Source organism: Carya illinoinensis, chromosome 2, assembly GCF_018687715.1.
Source record: "Carya illinoinensis cultivar Pawnee chromosome 2, C.illinoinensisPawnee_v1, whole genome shotgun sequence".
Lineage (NCBI taxonomy): Eukaryota > Viridiplantae > Streptophyta > Magnoliopsida > Fagales > Juglandaceae > Carya > Carya illinoinensis.
In genome coordinates, this window is record NC_056753.1 from 24,115,701 (window position 1) to 24,136,243 (window position 20,543).

Genomic DNA, 20,543 nt, shown 5'->3' on the forward strand with positions numbered 1-20,543 from the left:
CGGAATATAGACCATTTATATCATTGAGCGGTGACAAGAGACTTGTAGATACTGTGCCATATTTGAGCTATTTTTTTGTTGACACTTGAAACAATTTTAGTAAATAGATGAGGCCACTATAAGTTTCAAATGTTAATAATAAATCATATCAAGTTTTTATTTACATTGATTCTTGGATGAGATTATCCACATTTTTTTGCGAGGCTTGAAAAAATAGCCTCGGAGTTTTATATGTTTTTAAATTAAAAATTTTATATATAGTCAATTTTGTATATTTTTTTTATGCATTTTATTGATGTGATTGATTGCATCATTTTTTAAATATAAAATAATTTATTTGACTAATCATATTAGTAAAATATGTAAATGTGACTGCAAAATTCTTTCTTTTGACAAAAATACGAAAGTGGATAAAATTATAACATCATTTCAAATAGAAATGTAAAAAGATTTTAAAAAATATAATTGTGGATAGGTGGAGGGTGTGGTCAAAGGCAACTCTCATAAATTAGGCTGCATGAAAACCATGGCTTAATAACTTTGTTCTCAAATTGGTTTCCAAGAAACTTCCTCCGATTCATATGCAAATATGATAAGGGTCTGTTAAGGATGAATCAAGTCATTCCAACACGGCAACTCTAACCTTCCTCGTGCAAAGAGGGATTCTTTTTTATCTAATCTTTATATATATATATATATATATTTTAATCAGTTGTAAACCAAAATCCCATGAAATTAGCTGACAGCATATGAAGATGAAATTAGTTGGGAATTTGTGAATACTCAAACGACCGAATCAATAAATTTTGATGAACAACAAAAATCCAATGATTATTCAGTAACAAATTTTTAAAGAATATTTCCCAACAGATTCTCACATATCTGAAATGATGGTCAAGGAGATACCAGGATAGATATGTATACGTGTATGGAATCCGAATTCGAATGGAACTCAAAAAACGACATTGCCGGTAACAGTGAAGCCAAGAGACCAAAATGTCAGGCGAAGAAAAAATTTCCGCTATTATATAGAAGGACCCTTTCTTTCATTCCCTACCACCCAATTCTTCACCAAAAGCAGCGCTTTTTACGTACCACCCAGATACAGATTCTCCACTACAACAATCTCTTCCTCTCTTCTCTCTGAGATCTGCTAAATCTTTGTGTTTTCTTGTTTGCTTTTAGCTTTGCAAAGTCGCAACCCTCTCTATGCACACCATCGCTTTCTGTCTCCATATATACAAATCTTAGTGTACGTATTGGCTGGCATTCTGGGTTAGCCGTTGTTTCTCTGGGCACTTGGTTCCGTGTTCAGGAAAAACAAAAGGTGAGGTGGGTTTTGATTTTCAATTCTGTTGGTTATGTTTTTGTATGATAGCGCGAGTTTGCTCCCTTAATTTTTGGATTGGATTGTTGATTCGTTCATGGTATGTTCGTTGTTTATCTTGGTATCCATATTTTGTCTGGAAATACTCAGCTAGATAAGCGAAGTGTAGCCCAAGTGAATGTTTTGATGTGGTGGTGAGGAAAATGATACAAACCCATGTGGGGGATTGCTTCTTGGTATCACTATGTTCTTATTAATCTCTTTTTCTATTTCTTTTTTCATTTTCTAAGTCCATGTTTAGTTTATCTGTCCTTTTAAATATCTAAATCCCCCCCCCCCCCCCCCTTCTCTCTCTCTCTCTCTCTCTCTCTCTCTCTCTCAGAGTCTAACTTGTGGTGCCAATCAACCAATTGTGGTAGTTAGTACTCTAGGCTGAATTTTGAGATGAGTCCTGCAATATACTCTGAGTAGAAATCTCGCATTTTATTTTATTTTGGCTAAGGACTTCTTTTTGTCAATTTCGTTTTTATGCACGTTTTTACCACTAAATAGAACATAAGAGATATATAAGAGAAATTATAGTAGGGGCTTTAGTCTGAATTAGGCTCGTATGGATGGAAAAATACAAATTAAACTCATAAGGTCTGACTTCAAAGCTTACGACATGGATCCGGGTAGATTCATTTATCTTGGATTTTCCTCTAGCCATCATCTTTGTTCCAATACTGTGACAGAGGAACTCGGCAAGCATGTACCAAACCTAAAGAGAAATTTATTGCAGACTTTAGAAACGTGTGTGATGTTAAGCTCATACCTAGTTACTTTAAATGTATAAGTTCTCCATGTTTTTATATAAAAAGATCACACATCTTGGTTAAATGCATGTCATCCTAGTTTAAAAGAGGACAAAAAAAAAAAAACAAAGTGCATTTTTTATCTGGATTAGGAAGTTTTGTGACCATGTCTTGCAATACTATAATGATACCATATGAAAGAAATACACAAGCATTTGGAAAGACTGCTTGAAAATACTGATCATAGTTATTCCACAATTTTTACATTTTCCTTGAAACTCTTTATGTTCATCAGAATCTCATGGACACAGTTGCCTAGAAGCCATTGTTGCTGATGCAACGTTTCAAACCATAAGTTTAAGGGCCTGTTTTTTAGATTATTTTCTAATTCAGCGATCTAAACCTGAAATTTTACTTTAAAGATTATATGCAATTTAATTTTCCTCACCGTTTTCTTGTAGATTTTAGTCTTACCTGAATGCTATTTTATTTATTATTTTATCATTTTTCACTGCGACCAAATCAGTCTGGTGTATGAGTAATTGAAGTCAGAGAGCTTTGTTCCATTTTGGCTTTTTCCACATAAAATATAAGAGAACAAATACATAATCTCTCTCTCTCTCTCTCTCTTGAAATCACAGACACACACAAACTTCTTATATAATGTTATGTTTGAGGCAAGTTTTAAATTTGAAGCTCAATTTTCTAGTTTTATACTTATAAAAAAAATGTTTCTAGTTTTATTTATAGATGTTTGGTTGAATGCTGTGCTATTGAACATTCATGCCTTCTTTCTAAAAAGTACAACTCACTTTAAACGTTTTTTTTGGGGGGGGAGGGGAGGAAATTGAAGCACCAGTGCACAAAGATCCTTTGTAGTAGTAGAGATACATTCTTTGCTCTCCATCGTCTTAGCAACTAACTAAACATTAATAAATCCTAATATTTGCTTGATTTAAGTCCACAGAATACTGTTAAATAGCTAATAACGCTTGACGGTATATGTTTGCCTATTTTGTCCCAACCAATGCACCCTTTGCCATTTGTTTACTGATTAAAACAAGTGTATTTTTGCGTAGTTTGAACTGGCTCTTTGTAAGTGTAATAGGTACTCAAGTGTGCATGTAATGGTTTTATAAAACTAATTTGTAAGGTGGGTCATTCTATCTTTAAGTCTTCTAAAATGTTAACGAAGGTGATGTTCTTATTGTTTCAGCATAAAACATGTGGGGAGAAACTAGGGATAAACCCGAAGGAGAACTTAATGTAAGTTTTGGCTATCAATGCAATGTCAACAGAGGTAGATCTTTGGAGATTTCCAAAGGATATGAAATCCTACCTAAAATCCAAAAGACCAGCAGCTTCTCCTGCTTGTCTGGTGCTGCATTGAGTGCTAATGCCACACTGGCAAACACAAATATTTGCAATGGTTTGTTAGGAGCAGAAATACTTCCTAGTTTGGACTCCCCTAATTCCTTTCATAAGGTTTCCTCTTCGCCAGCCCTTTCAAGGTTGGACTTATTATCATCTTCTCTTCAGAGCACCATGTCAAACTTAAGTTGCAGTCCTTCCCCTCCGAGTGATCATGAATCTTATTTGTTGAAACCTAAGAGTGCTCCTTCAACAAGTGAAGGTTTTCTTAATGCTATGGAAGTACAGGTGGCAGGTGGGGCTGCTGGTGAAGACAGGGTTCAGGCTGTTTGTTCTGAAGAAAATGGGTGGCTCTTTTGTGCAATCTATGATGGCTTTAATGGAAGAGATGCAGCTGATTTTCTGGCTGGGACATTGTATGAGACTGTCATAGTTTACTTTAATTTAATAGGCTGTGAATCAAAGCATGATTTATCAAGAGCTTCTAACAGTTTGTATTTGGATGAGTCTTTCCAATATACTTTAGGCAACAGTAATACTATTCCTCAGGAAAAGCTTCCATCAATAACTCATAGTGACAAAGATTCATGCTTTGACTCCATCAACAAGCATGGCTCATCTACTAAAATAGAATTGGCATCTGACTCGTTTCAGCAAGGGGTACTTGATAGCCTCCTACGTGCTCTTAATCAGGCTGAGAATGACTTTTTATACATGGTTGAGCAGGAAATGGTGAACCGTCCTGATTTGGTTTCTGTAGGATCTTGTGTTTTAGTTGTTCTTCTTCATGGGAACGATTTGTATACACTAAATTTAGGCGACAGCAGAGCTGTGTTGGCAACAAATAGTGAAGGAGATGACACAGAGGGGAATGAGAAACTGAAAGCTGTCCAGCTCACTGACAGTCATACTGTTGACAATGAAGTAGAAAAAAATCAACTCCTGTTTGACCATCCTGATGACCCAATGACCATTGTAGCTGAAAGAGTGAAGGGAAAACTGAGGGTCACTCGTGCTTTTGGAGTTGGTTACTTGAAAAAGGTAGGTACTTTTTCTTGGTCAAAGATAGAAATTATTGTTAATATTATTATTTCTATTATTTATAGTATTATTTCTATTTGGCTGCTTAATCAAGTTAACAATAGTTGCATCACATATTAGTTAACGGGTAATTATTCAAATATGAAAGTCTTAAGATTAAGATATCCAGAGTGATGCTTTTTGGCAAAGAACAGTGAAGCATCATCTTAGTGAACTAGTGAAAACTTAACAAGACTAATGCCCAATGAACTAGGGATCCATTTGAATTGAGAAACCAAACTACATCATTGCTGCCTAAATTAGATTCTCCGTTTTATTTCCCCATCGAGGACCTACCTAAAGCAGTGTTTAGAGAGACAGTCGTCCAATACTGATGAGGCTCAACCGAAAATATAATATAATGGACTGCAAAGGCAGACTACCCTGCCAGGAAAAAACCAAAGCTATGCTTTTGGTTTCATGGTACTTTCTAACTCAATACTGCCACCAGGCATGGACTCCGGAGTTCCTTCAGCGTTTCGAGGTAGGGGTGCAGTCCCAATTACTACTACTATACCACTAGCACTTCACGAGTGGGAATACAAATGGTATAATGTTCCTTAATAACACAAGTTATTTCCACAAGAGGCCAAAGCTACAAGTTGCTCCAAGTCACTGTAGTCTATCAAGTTATATGGGGAGAGTTCTCTCTACTATAGCCAAAAAATGTCTTCTCCCTCTTGTAGGCTCAATTATATTCTCTATTTCATCTGTAATAAATATTGTCTTGGTAGTAAACAATTTGATTGTACCTAGGTAAGTTTCAACAAAGAATTTTATGCTGGAATGGGTGGATCCTTGATCTCTGCATATAATGTGATATATGAATATATATGAATCCATTTATGCACACATCAATGTACTTTTCTGCTTCATGAAGAGTTCATGATTTTGTTTGCAGAAAATACTGAACGATGCACTAATGGGTATTCTTCGAGTTCGGAACCTTATAAGCCCTCCATATGTATCAACTCAACCATCACTGAATGTGCATACCATTTCAAAATCCGATCGCTTTGTTATACTTGGGAGTGATGGCTTGTTTGACTTCTTAAGCAATGATGAGGCAGTAAAACTTGTCCATTCTTTTATCTTGAGCAATCCATCTGGTGATCCAGCAAAGTTTCTGTTGGAGCAGCTTGTTGAGAGGGCAGCCAACTCTGCAGGTAAACCTTTAGATATCTTCATGTAATAACATGATCAGCATTTCATTTAGTCAATTTTCTGTGAAACTTTCTCGTAACGGTATATAAAAATTTGGAGCATTATTTGTTTTAAATTTCATGCCTTCTGCCAACGGCCTGTGGGTCAAAACTGTAGGAATTTGGTTTCTCAATTGAAATGGATCCTGTAAGTGATCCCCTCCTTACATGGGCCTCACCCCTCAAATTTCCTATAAAACAAAGTTCATACATTCTGAACAGTTTATTTGTTGCATCATTTAACATTGTGCACATATGCCTAATTTTTTCATTGTCTATCAATTGACTTGATAGCCAAAATACGCCAACTATGGTTTCCAGTTGTTCTTCATACATAGAAGAACACTTTAACATGAGCATTGAGAGAAACATTGGGTGTTTGTAGCCTATTCCCGAGCTTGTTAAGAATTTATTTTATGGTTGCAGGTTTCAGCATGGAAGAATTAATGAATATTCCAGCTGGTAGTAGAAGGAAATATCACGATGATGTAACTGTAATTGTGATCATCCTCGGAACAAACCAGCGCACCACAAAGGCATCGACTTGCACATAAGATTTTAAGAGGCCATCCTATATCTTGCAGTGGCATGTTTCTGCCTTGTAGGAGTAATTTTCAGATGGTACATATCAACGTCGGAAACACTAGTTCTTGATCTGTAAAAAGTTCTTTTTATTACTGCATTTTTTTATGATGTTCACAAATTGCACTCGTGCCTTTGCCTTTATGCAAGTAAGGCGAGCATTCATTCTCTTTTTATTGGAAATTAATGTGGTGAGAAACTTGGGAAAGTTAGTTCATAAATTGTGCGATTCTTCTATTGAGAAAAATATCGCCAAGAAAATGGTGAAATGTCCCATGCATGTACCAATAAATTCATCTGTTCTGTTTTTCTACAAGAATATCTTTTTCTCCTAATGCTTTTTTCATCAATGTAATCCCACTTGTTTCTCCAAAACTACACTTTGTTAGCTATATGTCCCATAGTCTAATGATCTTAGGAATAACTTGAAAGTCATATCTCACTTTTATCGTTAATTCGCCTGCCGCTGGAATCGGCCAAAACTGTAGGAATTTCTATATTTATAAGGCACAAATAAACAGAAGAAAACTTTTACATTGTTATTGTGCTTGCACTCTAAAGCGCTAGCACTAGCACTAGCACTAGCAGAGCAACAAACAAAAAGTGTTCTTTCAAAAATTGTAGTTCACAAAACTACAAACACAGTGATATTCTATCCTCCCAAGCAATTTTTTGTCTCGTCTGCAAGATGCTTGATACCACGGAGTGTGGTAGTAAAGAATTCCTTCAGAGAAAAAGGAATATAAATCATTGACCATGTAATGCATACACCAAAGAAAGAACAAAACAAAATGGTTGTAAAGCTTTTGTCCATTGACCAGGGCCTCGGAACCTCGAATAGTGTGGACCATTGGGTTGACCATACAAGGGAATAACAGAGATGCTATTCTAATGGTGCGAAAGGGCAATACCTTTTTCTTCTCCCGCTAGATGCTTGAACTAAACCTATAACTATTGTTTTTGTACCATCAAGGCATCAAACTTCATTTCTTAAGAAAATATAATGGGGAATGAGCTGTTCCAGGAACAGGAAGGTGCAATCTTCCTACCTCAGATTGGTTAAGAAACTACTTCTCATCAGTGAATATGGAATAAACAAGCCAAGGGAAAAGCTTCTTTCTTGGGTTGAACCCAACCAGGCATCCACAAAACCAATTGAAACAGAAAGGTAATTCAAATTCCAAAATCAGCCAAAATTCCACAGTTAACTTAGAAATGAGTCCTCTGTTGTGCTCAACAAACAGGTTTTAATTGATTATAAATTAAAGGTAAGGCACCAGTGGTACAAAATCAAGGAACACTGCTCGTCTCCTTTTGAGGCATAACCAATGAGTCATAAGTAAGGCCACAGTTAATCCATCTGGTTTTCTTTATCGCTCTTATCCCCAGGCAAAATATGTCCGTCCTTGTCATTTCCCTCAACCTCACAGTCTTGAGCCTGGGCATCTTTTGAATTCGTTGTGACGTCCTGCAGCTGAAAAAAGCTCAGTATGAATCAATTCAGGTGTGATTGTGATAAACTCTCAAAGCATAATATAGTTCTGGGAACTGGGAATCTCTTCGACAGAAACCCTGCGCATAGGAAAACTAGCCAGCAATAGCTTACCCCCAAATTTTTTAGGCTAGAAGCAACATCATCTTGTTGCTGCTGGAGAGTGGTTCTCGGGTCTTTGTCATTTCCCTCAACGTCTTGAGCCTGGGCATCTTTTGAATTAGTTGTGACATCTTGCAGCTGAAAAAAGCTCAGTATGAATCAATTCAGGTAGTTGTGATAAACTCTCAAAGCATAATATAGTTCTGGGAATCTCTGACAGAAACCCTGGGCATAGGAAAACTAGTCAAGTAATAGCTTACCCCCAAATTTTTTAGGCTAGAAGTAACATCGTCTTGTTGCTGCTGGAGAGTGGTTCTCAGGTCTTGAAACTCCTAGTTCAAATTTGATAAAAAATTACATACAAATATATGTTAAAAATATAGTTCGGAAGGATTAAATCTGGAGCACCACTTACTGATCGAAGTTGCTCAACTTCAACATTGAGTGATTTCTTAAGTTCTGAAAGCTCCTGCATTACACGAGAATGTTGAGTACAAGAAGTTACTACATTATGAACAAAGTGATATCTATGCCAATTAAAAGCATAGTTCTAGAATCAAATCAAAAAACGCAAGAGAGAAATAACATTGAGCTTTAAACTCCATTGAGCAGTGCAAAGATGAATTTATAATCTACATTGATGGACAATCCTTTTCTGTTTCAAATTTATTCGGTCGCATCAATCACCATGTATATATGTTGAAGTCAAATTTATCTGTATTAAGCAATATCATATTATAAATTTAGGGATGTAACCCGTGCCAGATATCAAGTACTGATGTTCAACACCAATACCATTTTGTCCAAGTTCATAATTCTAACAGGACCCATCATCGCTTAAACATGGGCAGTAACTAGTAAAGAAGAATTTCTAAAGCCAAGCATCCATCTTTTAAGCCTAAATAAATTTATCACCAAAGATGAATAGGAAATTCTAAAATATTAATTGCTTGCATGAAGTTGCAGGCACCATTTGTTTCTGAAAATGTGTTGTCGCATCAACATTCGAGGTAGAACCACATATTCTAAAACCCTCAGTCCTCTTTTGTATGATGCTTAGTTACATTAGATGCATGCTGTCTACCAATATCGTTATATTTTTAATTACTAGCTTAACTGCCTATTTGAGATAACGTGATATCATTGTCAACTTTCCAATTTCTCCCCTCCAAATGTACTTATTTTCTTTGTAGTTTAGCTCTTGAAGCACCAAACCATGCAACAGGGGCAGAAACGTTTTAATCCACTCTTGCTACCACTTTTCCAGAGTTGATCCCAATTGTCACAAATGGAGTGTCTACGGTATCAGAGGGAACTACTGTTTTATGAAATCCCATAAACTTTTTCTTGACCTAGACTCATGCAAAGAGACCGGAATCAATCATTAATGAGTAACACTGTTAAAACCCAGGCTGGAACCCAGATGAAACCTGTTTTAAAAATCCGGAACCCCGGTTTTCACAAAATCAATTATATTTAAAAGCAGAAGAAGGAGAAGAAATTAATTAACTAATCAAACTTCTTTAATTATCCCGGTCAAAAATTCTTTAATTTCCACCCAATATATATTTTTACTTTGAGTGGATTTGATTGGGCATGTTTTCAATATAAATAAGAGAGATTCAGAGGAAAGGTGGCTGGGTTCTCAGTGAATGCTGTTGACATAACTTGTGCTGGGGATGCTTTTGTTGGTGCTCTTTTGGTTTCCATGGCGAAGGATACTGGCATCTTTCATGTATTTATTATTTTCCTTTTTCGCTCACACAAGTTTTTATTTCTTGGTTTCATGAGTTTGCAATCAATTTTCTCTCTTTTGTTTCTATATTTTCTCTTTTGTTTCAAAACATTAAAAAATAAATAAAATAAAATAAGGTTCCGGGTTTAAAACCTGGTACCCAGGTTTTTCTATGCAGGTACCAGCCCGAGTTTGTTCCGGGTTCTGGACCAGGCTAGGAAAAAAACCCGGCACGGATGAGCATGCCTATTAATCAGGATTATTAGGTATGGTAAGAGAACAAGTCCACTTAGCTACATAATGCATTAAATTCAATCCATATTGAGTAATAAAGGCCACAGAAAATTTGATTATCGCACAAAGTCAATGATTGCAGAAATTCAATGTTACCATAAGTAGTTATACGATCTAAAATATTCCTCTATATGAAATTATGACAATGATAATGAATCCAGCCAGCCTGAATTAGAAAAGCCTAAAGCCTCCACTGAAGACTAGTCAGCAAACCAAGAAAATACATCTATGGACAAGCCCAACCGTAATTTTTTGTTTTTTATAGTCAGTAACTGTAAATAATCAAAGATCAATTCCAGAACTTGTTTAGAACAGCTCTAAGTGAGAACTAGTCCAGCCATAAATAAGAGCCAAATATGGAAAAGAATTAGAATGCTATAGCAGGTATCAGAGAAGAAGTGCCAATTTCCTATATTAATCGTCCATGTAAGCAAGATATCTTATTCAAGCAGAAATAGTCCATAAATAAAAAGTTCCAACAGATCAAGATAGACCCAAGCCATGCGCATAACTTCCAAATATAAAGCACAGAATAAAATACATATAAAGCATTTGGTGATAACCATTAAACACTTACATCGCGATAGACCTTAACTTGAGTGTCTAACTTTGATCTCCAACTTTGCAAATCCTAATAGGCACCAAAAAATTATAAAATCATCACTTATCCTAAAAGCTTAAGCTGATGAGTAAAAATAAATTTAATCATTTATATTTATTTTAACACTCTCCCTCACATGTAGATCAGTCTCTCTTAATAAGTGAGCACAACATGTAGAATTTTAATTAATAGGGTGAACTGTAGAGTCAAAATTTGAATTCAGAACCTTGCACTTTGATACTATATGAAATCACTACTTGTTCAAAAAGTTTGATACCATATAAAATCACTACTTATCTCAAAAACTTAAACTGATGGGTAGAGGTAAATTTCATTTATATTTTATCTTCACAAAAAAAAAAAAAAAATGTTCCGCACTCAGAACTGAAGTATGTTAAAGCAAAAATGAATAAACGATAGAAACTGTGTCCCCGAGCTAAGGCAGCATTGCTTAAATTCACCTGTTTCAGCCCTTGAATTCTATTAAGCAGCTCGGCCCTTGATTCATTTAATTCCTGAGAGCCAAAATTAACTGATATGAGAACTACACTTGATATTTTTCTACATATATAATAATATATACACCTCAATCAAGCCAACTAAATTGAAGAATACAAAAAAGGGTACGCAGTTAAAATTACCGAGATCTTTGAGCCAATCGGAGTTATGTTCTCCTTCTTCTGCAAACAAAAATCACAGATCATCAATCTCCGAAACAAAATAAGTCATATATAAATGCAGAGAGAGAGAGAGAGAGAGTACGGAGGAGAGCGGATTGGCTTGAGGAAGAGAAGGGGAGGAATCAGAGTTGGCCATGAAATCGACAGCTCCAAAGAGATTTCTAGGGTTTGTGCCCGCGGGGAGCGGGGGAGGGTTATGCTAGGAGAGGATTTTGCGAAGTAATTCGCAGGTTGAGAGACTTGTGAGCCTGGGGCTGAGGTTTTATAAAAGGAGCAGACAGTACTGGACGTCTGAAAGTGTGAGATTGTTTGGGATTTTGAAATTTGAGTTTAAGGATGTGTTTGGGCGGGCTCTCTTATCTTGATCTGAAAATTGTTTAATGCTTGGTCCGGTCGGAGTAATGGCAACTTGGGAAAAATCTCACCTTCCTTGGGAGTTTACCTTACCTCTCACTGAGGTATCGTTTAGTTAGTTACGATAAGAGATAAAAATTAAATGTTAAATAAAATGTTATTTTTATTTTAAAATTAAAAAAAAAAATTAAATTATTTATTATATTTTATATAAGAGTTTAAAAAAATTATAATAATTATATGAGATAAAATAATCAGAATCTCATCTACCAAATCAAACCAGGTAAAAAAACAAAAGTGTGAGATCTAAACACAAATTTTATGCAAGAAAATTTACATACTCATGTAGTCTAATAATATAATACGTAAGATATTTTTTACAATAAAATGTTTTACAATATATTAAAAAATAATATTTACATTCATAAAATATGTAAGTATCGCATAACAAATAATAGAATCCATTATAAAAAAAAAACAAAACAAAACAAAAAAATAAACGGTGTATTAAATTATACCGAAGTTGATTGTTTTTTTGTTTTTGTTTTTGTTTTATTTTTTCGTTCGTTTGATGACATTTATCATGTTTGTTATATTTATGTATCGTTTGGTTACACAGTTCAGGTAAAATAAAATGAGAAATTTGTTATAATATAATTTTTTAATATTAGTTTTTGTTTTAAAATTTGAAAAAATTGAATTATTTATTATATTTTGTATAGAAATTTGTTAAACTTGTAATAATTATATGAGATAAGATGAGATAGTTTGGGTTTGGATATCTAAACCAGCCCTTAGTTTCGTATTTAAGAAAAGCTCATATATCGAAGGATAATTAAAAGAATAATACTACACATCACATTCATATTTTATTTTTATCTCAATATAGATGTGACACTTTAACTACCATTGTATAATTTTTTTATTTTTTTAAAAAATAAATATATAGATTGATGAATAATATCATCTTATCATAATGAGATAAAAATAAGATGAGGCTGATGTATAGAATTTTCTTAATTAAAACCAAACTTTACACTCCTGTAAGCACTCACCACGAACTTGCAACACGAAGATCGAGAAAGGCTCGAAGGGTGTAAAAATGCCTCCGATATTGTTAAATCACTCGTGAGTTAAATAGAAAATGGTTGTTCTATGCATTTTACTTGGCTAGTTCATCCCTTCTCATATATATAAAGGTTGGGAAGGACCTCTTGCTCTCATCTATCTAACAACCTGGCCTCTTATTTCAAACAAGTTAGTGATTTAAATTTGGGCTTTGTTAGATGTAGTCGGGAAACGCAATCTGGATGTAAACGGTTGTACGGAATAAATAAAAAAAAAAAATTTTCATACGAGACCTACATGAATAAAAAAAAGTATAACTTTTTTTTATTTCATGTAGGTCCTATATTAATTCATTTTTCTCTCCACGACTGCACACCGACTGTATTTCCTGACTGCACAGATTATTTCTGTTTAAATTTTCCTCCTTATCTAATTTGATTTGATCACCGAGGATGCGTTTTTGAATTCATCATGTTGATGATGCGGGATCTCTTCGATTCCTTACAAGTGAGTGATGTGTGGATTCTGAACCAGGGGCCCACACAAGGTTAAGAGCTTATCGTGCATTTTTTGCTTTGAGCTCGAGGTGCTTAGAGCATTGGCAAGCAATGGCTTATGCATGTTAATATTCATTTTTATATTTGTATAATATTTCTTTAAATTGGTTTATATTAGATTATCTATCTTTAAAGTTTTACATAGCTATGAACAGTTTTTTTTTTTTTTTTTTAAATTTGAAAAAGTACCACTCACTCTCCAAACATTATTTTATTTTTTTCTCTCCTACCCATTAAAATTTAAAATCAACTTTATAAATTTTTATTAAGATGATTTTGATATAAGAAATTTGTATTAAGTTGATAATACAAAATTTTTTTTAATATATATTAATATTTATTGGCAAAATTGGTCATTTTGATATATGAAATTGGTAATATATATTTAAATTGATGAAATTGGTATTTTTGAGTACATTATGCTAATTATAAAATATATAAAAATAATAATTTTAAGAAAAAAATAAAAAATAAAAATAATTTTTTATTATTTGATTCAAAATGCATAATCCAATGTGAGAGTTTTTTGTTTTTTGTTTTTATATACAAAATCAATCTTTAAAAGAAATTATTTTGAATATGCATATAGAAAAATCAATGTTAGTACTCTTAAGTCGCTGAGGTGAGCCTTGAGGCCTAGGGAACATTGTTTTAAATATCGTACGGTATGGTATATTCCGTACCGGCCACTGATCCGATATAAGTATTACATCTGTTTCATACTGTTCTAAATACTGGCAGTACCAGTCAATATTTTAACTTATACCGATCAGTATTTCGATTTTTATTTTTTTTTATTTTTTAAAACTGTAAATTCATTTTTTTACTCTTAATTCAAACAAGATTATTTATAATTTATATATATAAATTATTATTTTAAAATATAATTTATATATATATATATAATTTATTCATATATTAACTATTTAAAAATAATATATAAAACGATATCAGTATTGAATTATTTCAAGACAACACCTTAATCGATACGAACTTTGATACGATATTCAAAATTTTGTCAGGAAAGGCTTAGGCCTCTCCAATTAGCATTTGAAGCTCACGTCGACGAGGGAGAGATTGGGCAGAAGATACGAGGTCAAGAAGTTCAGCTGTGCGATGGCAGCCATGTACCCAAAAAATAAAAATAAAAATAAAAATGAATGGGCCACACGCCGATTATTTGGCAGCAATCATTATTTTTTCTTAAGATTAACGGGCAACAGCCAATAAGTATGATAGTGTGGCAAATTTAAATTGGAGGCCGCCTAGGAGCAATGGATCCAAGTTCTCAAACCTATAACATTGACCTCTTAACCTCATAGTAGGGGTCATGACAGCCAAAATACGATTTCTTTCTATTCTAGAAGAAAAGAAAATGAAATATATAAAGACAAAATACGTATGTTGATTCTATAATGCGTTGCGTATGATAATTTTGAAAAATTCAAAAATCACGACATATATCTTATTAAAAATTGAATAGATTAGATTTATTTATTATAATATATTTTAATAAAAATAATATATACAGTCATAAATTATATAAATATCGTCTACTTCTTTTAAATAAAAAAAAATATAAGATCCACATAAAGAAATTAATTTCTTAATAGTGAATTTCATTTTTTTTTAAAAAAAAGCACGCGACGTTTGTACAATCTATAATTGTATCTAATATGAAAAAAATCTATTCATCATTATTTTGTTCATCATCTCATGATGTGATATTAAATAATAAGTTTACAAATAAAATATATTAAATAATCTTTAATCATCTAACACTACATTATAAGATGATGAAAGGATAATGAGAAAATAGATTATGAGTAACATTACTCATATAACATTACTCATACTCATAGAAAAATTATATTCATCATCTCTACACATCACATATCACATTTTTTTATTTTTTTTTATTTTAACAAATGTGTGGTATATGGATAATTAGTAGAATAATTTAATTAATTTAAGAAAAATAAAACTAATTTAAAAAAAATAAAAAAAAAATAATTAAAAAAAGTGTGATATGTGGAAAAGATGAGTAGGAAAGGTCTTGTATTTCAAATGTTTACATCTTTGACACGGCTTTTCATATTTTTTTTTTTTAAAATGAGGGTTTGAATGAAATCATAAGAATGTACATTTATTTTATTTTTTTAAAATTATAATTTAATTTTAATTGGTCACAGCACCGCCTGGTAAAGGAAGACGCGGTCGGAGCCCCGTCAATCTTGACGGATCCAAATCCAAATAAATTAATATTATAAATCCAAATAAATCCTGTCGTTCGTTTATGACTTCTAACTTAAGACGCGGTCGTTTTTTCGGGTAGGTATAATTTTCCAAGACGCGGCACAACGACAATTAATTACTTCGCTGCAAAGAAACAGATCCCATAAATTCCCAACGTTGAACAGGGAACTCAAGCTTGCCCGCTCGCGATTCAGTTTTGCTCCATCTGTGTCCTGCTTTGAAGTAAATTCAGTTCTCCACACACACGCACAGAGAGAGAGAGAGAGAGAGAGAGAGAGAGAGAGAGAGAGAGAGAGAGAGAGCAATGAGTCAGGAATCGTTCATATACAGCTTTGTGGCACGAGGCACCATGATCTTGGCGGAGTACACCGAGTTCAGTGGCAACTTCCCAGCGATTGCGGCTCGGTGCCTTGAGAAACTCGGGTCCTCCAACGACAAGTTCACCTACACCTGCGACCACCACACCTTCAACTTTCTCGTCGAGGATGGCTACGGTAATATTTCCCATTATTTATCTTTTCACTTAACTCGTTTTCTCAGAGCTGGAAGTTGAATTGTGCGAGAAAGTAGTTGCATGTATATGGCCTGAAACGCTCGCACATAAGAGTTTTTGCTTTCATTTTCATTTTTTTGCACTTGGTCCTCCATGTCGTTTTGGTTTTCAAGGAATGAAGAAGAGACTTCTCCTAAAGTTAAGTAATTGCATTGACCAATAAATGACTGTTCCATTTGCCTTATTTTCACGATATATTTCCAAGCATATGTTATTCTAAAGGTGGCTCTTACAAATATATATAACTTTGTTCAGTTTGTATATCTTCCTTAATTTTTGACACTTTTAGAGCACTATTTGTGGTCTCAATAAAATTTGATTAAAATTTAACTAGAAAATTCACTTTTATAAATTTTAGCTAACTATTTTTTACTATACCAAATAATAGACTTAATAAATCTTTCACTATTCTATTAAAATATTAATTTTTAATTTTCAAATTAGAAAAAGGGAAAATCAAATGATGTTTGATAGGAAAATACTAATAAACAAATTGCAAACAAAATCGCACCAAATAAAGAGAAAAAAGAAATCGTAGTCCACGAAAAGAAAAAAAATCACACCGATAACTTACCCAGCAACCAAATAAAGAAGTAGTAAAAGAAAATAAAATCGCATCATCCAAGTATAGAAGAATCAAACTGAATCTTGACTTTGGCGTTTGGGAAGATCATTTTTTAGTCTAAAAATAATATTTGATCAGCTCTTTTAGCTCAATAAATTTGGCCAACCATATGATCTGAAAGTTAAAAATAATGTTTATTTATTGAGCCTACTACTACACTTTATTTGACATTTTTGTTATTTTTTTACTAAAATTTAATTTTAGCTAGCCCACTACTAGTGCTTTTATTTTTGCTCTTGTTCACAATTCAAATCTCACCTTAACCAATGCTCTTAAATAGCCAGTCGTAAGGGTAATTTGCAAATTGTCAATAATTTTTTAATAGTTCTTTCTTATATATCATCAAATTATAATTTTGTGTCACTTGATTTTTTATGGTAGCTATGTTTTCTTTCTTTCCCTGTTTTATTTCAAGAAATTACTTTAGAATATAATGTATTCACTAGGGGTGTAAGGAGTTTAGTCCGGACTGGAAAAACTAATCAAACCGGAGTTCAGACTGGTCAATGTCGATCATACAAATTGTGGATCGAAAAAATTCAATCTAGTCTTGGGGTCTATAAATTTTGGACCAAACTGGACTGAACTCCTATCTATATTTTAAAATTATTTTTAATAATTTAATATATTATTTTTATACAATAATTATATAAGTTAATGATGCAATTATTTGATATTCATTAATCATATATAAAATGTATGACATTATTAATAATTATGAACACTAAAGAGTAAAGTCTATGTTAATAAGTGGTAACTATCAACATCATAAATATAATTATAGTAAAATATTTTTTTAATGAGTTAATTACATAATTCACTTAATTTTACTTTAGTAATTTAAATAATTTTTTTTATTAATTTATTTTAAAAAATAGATGAAACAAAATAACAAAATAATTAAGTCAGACGAAATGGACCAATCAGACCAAATTGGATGGATAGCTACCGGTCCCAATGAATGTTCAATCCGGGAAAAATGATAGACCAAAAATTTTCGATCCATCACCCCGTTGTACTAGACCGGAGTAATTTACACCCAAATTATTCACATTAAATTATTTTTCTTTTAAAGTTTGTAATTATTTGGGGGAAATATATTTAAAAAAAAAAAAAACTCCATATTCACAGCCCCTAATTATCTTAATTGCAATATATGAAAAGTTTAGATGTAAAGTTACCAGTATTCATGGAAGAATGTCCGTTTGAAGTTTATTTTTTTCTTTCTTATTTTTAACTCATTTTTTATCACTTTGTGAAAGGGTATTCCCAAAAAACTTCAATCCAACTATTTATTCTAGACCTAAAAGTATCTAATCTTGGCTTCATCCGGCCTGTTTGTGAAGTGTCCAAATTACTTATGGGTAGTATCGCATGTTTTTTGTATACTTATTAAAGTAGTTCGCTAGTTCTGAGACGAATTAAAGATATTGTTATGATGAATAATGGATCTTATCTTTTCTTGCATAGCGCATAATTCCAAAGATTGTGCTAAAATTAACCAGAGATATTGTTTAATCACGTACTGAAGTAGTTGAGAATGCAACCACTGCTGCCAGTTCTTAATATAGGTATTGCTGACCCTCTTATTTTGGGTCTTTGTGAATTTGCAGCTTACTGTGTTGTTGCCAAAGAATCTGTTGGCAAGCAGATATCCTTTGCATTCTTGGAACGGATGAAGTTAGACTTTAGGAAAAGATATGGGGGTGGTAAAGCAGATACAGCAAATGCCAATAGTCTTAACAAGGAGTTCGCGTACGTATGTTCACTCTTTGAGTATCATGACATATCAAGTATTTATGCATTTGAACTTAAAACAGCTCTTACTAGAGAAGTAGTGAATTTAAATCTACAGGCCAGTCATGAAAGAGCACATGAAGTACATTATTGACCATGCTGAAGAGATTGACAAGATGTTAAAAGTGAACGCCCAAGTTACAGAACTTAAAAGTATTATGCTGGAGAATATTGACAAGGTAATAATATGCTCTCTTTGGCCCCATACTGTGCATTTGCTCGAATTTAATGGGCTGTTGTGACCGACTTCTGAAACTATTCAGAAGAGAGAAGTATTATAGTTATAAAGAAATTGACATCACTTCATATGATATATTAGATCAATTTTATAATAAAAGTAAATTTATAATTTAACATACCACATTAAATCACGTCAATTTGTGAATATACTTTTGTGGTTAAAACATTTCTTTTTAGAAGATTGTTATTTGGGTGTAATCTTCGGATTAATTAGATGCATGTCCTAGTGGGTTGTTCCCTTGTGGGTTGATCCCTTTTTATGCCCCATAATCCTTGCTTGCTTAAGTTGCATCATAACAAAACCAAGTAACGTCGGAAGCTGTGGCTTATATGTTATTTGATATACACGTTTGTTTCAGGTTCTTGTTAGGGGGGAACACATAATGGACATTGATGTCAAGGCTAAAGATTTACGCGATCAGGTAATTGAGAGAGATCAAGGACCAACTTTTGGATCTTTGTCTTGGCTAACTGGTACTGAGCAAACTTGTTATTCGCAAATTGCAGGCCCAACAGTACAAAGTACATGGAACACAACTTAAACGGAAGATGTGGTATCAAAACATGAAAATAAAGCTGCTGTTTCTTGGAATCTTAGTACTCCTCATTCTAGTAATCTGGCTTTCTATTTGCCATGGATTTGACTGCACCAACTAGTAGAAAGAAATTCTTCATTACAATATTGATTCAACAACTTGTGCCAAGGAAACCATCTTCTGTAATTTGGATTTTACGTTAGTTATCGTGATGGGTTATGTTATTTATTGTCCCACATTACACACCATATATATTTTAATTTTAATTTATTTATTTTAATTAAATTAATTGAATTCGTTCTACTTATCATCCATACATCACATGTTTGTTATTGAAAAAAAAATATATATATATATATATATTAAAAAATGTGGTGTATCAAAATGCTAAAGTAAAGTTATTTTAATGTGATATACTTTCACATCAATAATATATTTTGGTGATATTTTGGTGCGTTATAAAACAGACTTATAAATAATAATAATAAAAAAATTAATCTCTAATCGATCCAAATTTATTCTACTATTGGTTTTCGTATTGACCCATCATTGGGCCCAAGACTATTGGTTTTCCTAGTGGACCCAAATTTATAAATGGGCTTATTCGAAATAAATCTCATTTCAAAATTTCTATTTCATCTCATTTTATCTTATTTTATTTTATTTCTAAACATAATTTAAAGACAAAATTTTTTAAACTAATCATTACAACTTTCTTAAATTTTTAAACAAAAAATAAAGAAAAATTTAACTTTTTCAAATCTTGAAATAAAAATAATATTATAAAACTATGTTCTAATAATATTTTAATTTTAAAATATTTTTTATTCAACTTTTTCTCTCACATTTATCAAAATTTAAAAAATATTCAATTCAAACTATTTCTATATTATTTATAAACTATCATATTATTACTAGGGTAGTGCTACATCCACCTAAGGATGTAGCCCGAACACCCACCAAAGAAAGCGTTTTTTTTTTAATTCATTCATTTTTTTATATTTTTAAATATATTTTTTAAAAAAATTCACAATATTATTAAAAAAATACATTCTTAATAATTAAGTAAAAAAAATGGAGACACACTTTGGGTCATTTCTCTTATTTCTATTAGTAAAGAGTTTTGTCATGTACATGTAAAATTGTGTATTAATCTATTTATCAATTTTGATTATTTATATTTAAAATTTAAATTAACACTATTTTTAATAAAATTTATTTTTTAATTAATCATATTAAATTAATACATATATTAATAAATAATTATTTTTATAACTAAATTTTTTCATTAGTAAAA

The 20,543-nt window shown here is 32.5% G+C and overlaps 3 protein-coding genes across 8 annotated transcripts; 2 read left to right on the forward strand and 1 right to left on the reverse strand.

Moving 5' to 3' along the window:
* The first annotated feature begins 789 nt into the window (after window positions 1-789).
* LOC122300433 (probable protein phosphatase 2C 40) lies at window positions 790-6,669 on the forward strand. Of its 2 annotated transcripts, none has more exons than XM_043111085.1 (4): window positions 790-1,332; window positions 3,338-4,533; window positions 5,474-5,738; window positions 6,201-6,669. In XM_043111085.1, exons 2-4 carry the CDS (start codon window positions 3,346-3,348, stop codon window positions 6,326-6,328), a joined length of 1,581 nt encoding a protein of 526 aa, XP_042967019.1. In that variant the 5' UTR covers window positions 790-1,332; window positions 3,338-3,345; the 3' UTR covers window positions 6,329-6,669. The 2 variants fall into 2 exon arrangements, with proteins under 2 accessions (XP_042967019.1, XP_042967018.1); XM_043111084.1 differs by having other exon boundaries at window positions 793-1,327.
* An 842-nt stretch (window positions 6,670-7,511) lies between these two features.
* LOC122300434 lies at window positions 7,512-11,653 on the reverse strand. Of its 4 annotated transcripts, none has more exons than XM_043111089.1 (8): window positions 11,343-11,645; window positions 11,222-11,260; window positions 11,042-11,095; window positions 10,557-10,610; window positions 8,366-8,419; window positions 8,211-8,282; window positions 7,963-8,088; window positions 7,512-7,824 (listed from the first exon to the last, which is right to left on the reverse strand). In XM_043111089.1, exons 1-8 carry the CDS (start codon window positions 11,394-11,396, stop codon window positions 7,708-7,710), a joined length of 570 nt encoding a protein of 189 aa, XP_042967023.1. In that variant the 5' UTR covers window positions 11,397-11,645; the 3' UTR covers window positions 7,512-7,707. The 4 variants fall into 4 exon arrangements, with proteins under 4 accessions (XP_042967023.1, XP_042967022.1, XP_042967020.1 ...); XM_043111088.1 differs by having other exon boundaries at window positions 7,512-7,830; window positions 8,211-8,279; window positions 11,343-11,642; XM_043111086.1 differs by having other exon boundaries at window positions 7,512-7,830; window positions 11,343-11,634.
* Window positions 11,654-15,628: 3,975 nt separating this feature from the next.
* LOC122294705 (vesicle-associated membrane protein 724-like) lies at window positions 15,629-19,487 on the forward strand. Of its 2 annotated transcripts, XM_043103635.1 has the most exons (6): window positions 15,650-15,743; window positions 15,774-15,989; window positions 18,287-18,428; window positions 18,529-18,649; window positions 19,070-19,132; window positions 19,218-19,487. In XM_043103635.1, the coding sequence occupies exons 2-6, from the start codon at window positions 15,800-15,802 to the stop codon at window positions 19,365-19,367; spliced, it is 666 nt and encodes a 221-aa protein (XP_042959569.1). In that variant the 5' UTR covers window positions 15,650-15,743; window positions 15,774-15,799; the 3' UTR covers window positions 19,368-19,487. The 2 variants fall into 2 exon arrangements, with proteins under 2 accessions (XP_042959561.1, XP_042959569.1); XM_043103627.1 differs by having other exon boundaries at window positions 15,629-15,989.
* Window positions 19,488-20,543: the final 1,056 nt, after the last annotated feature.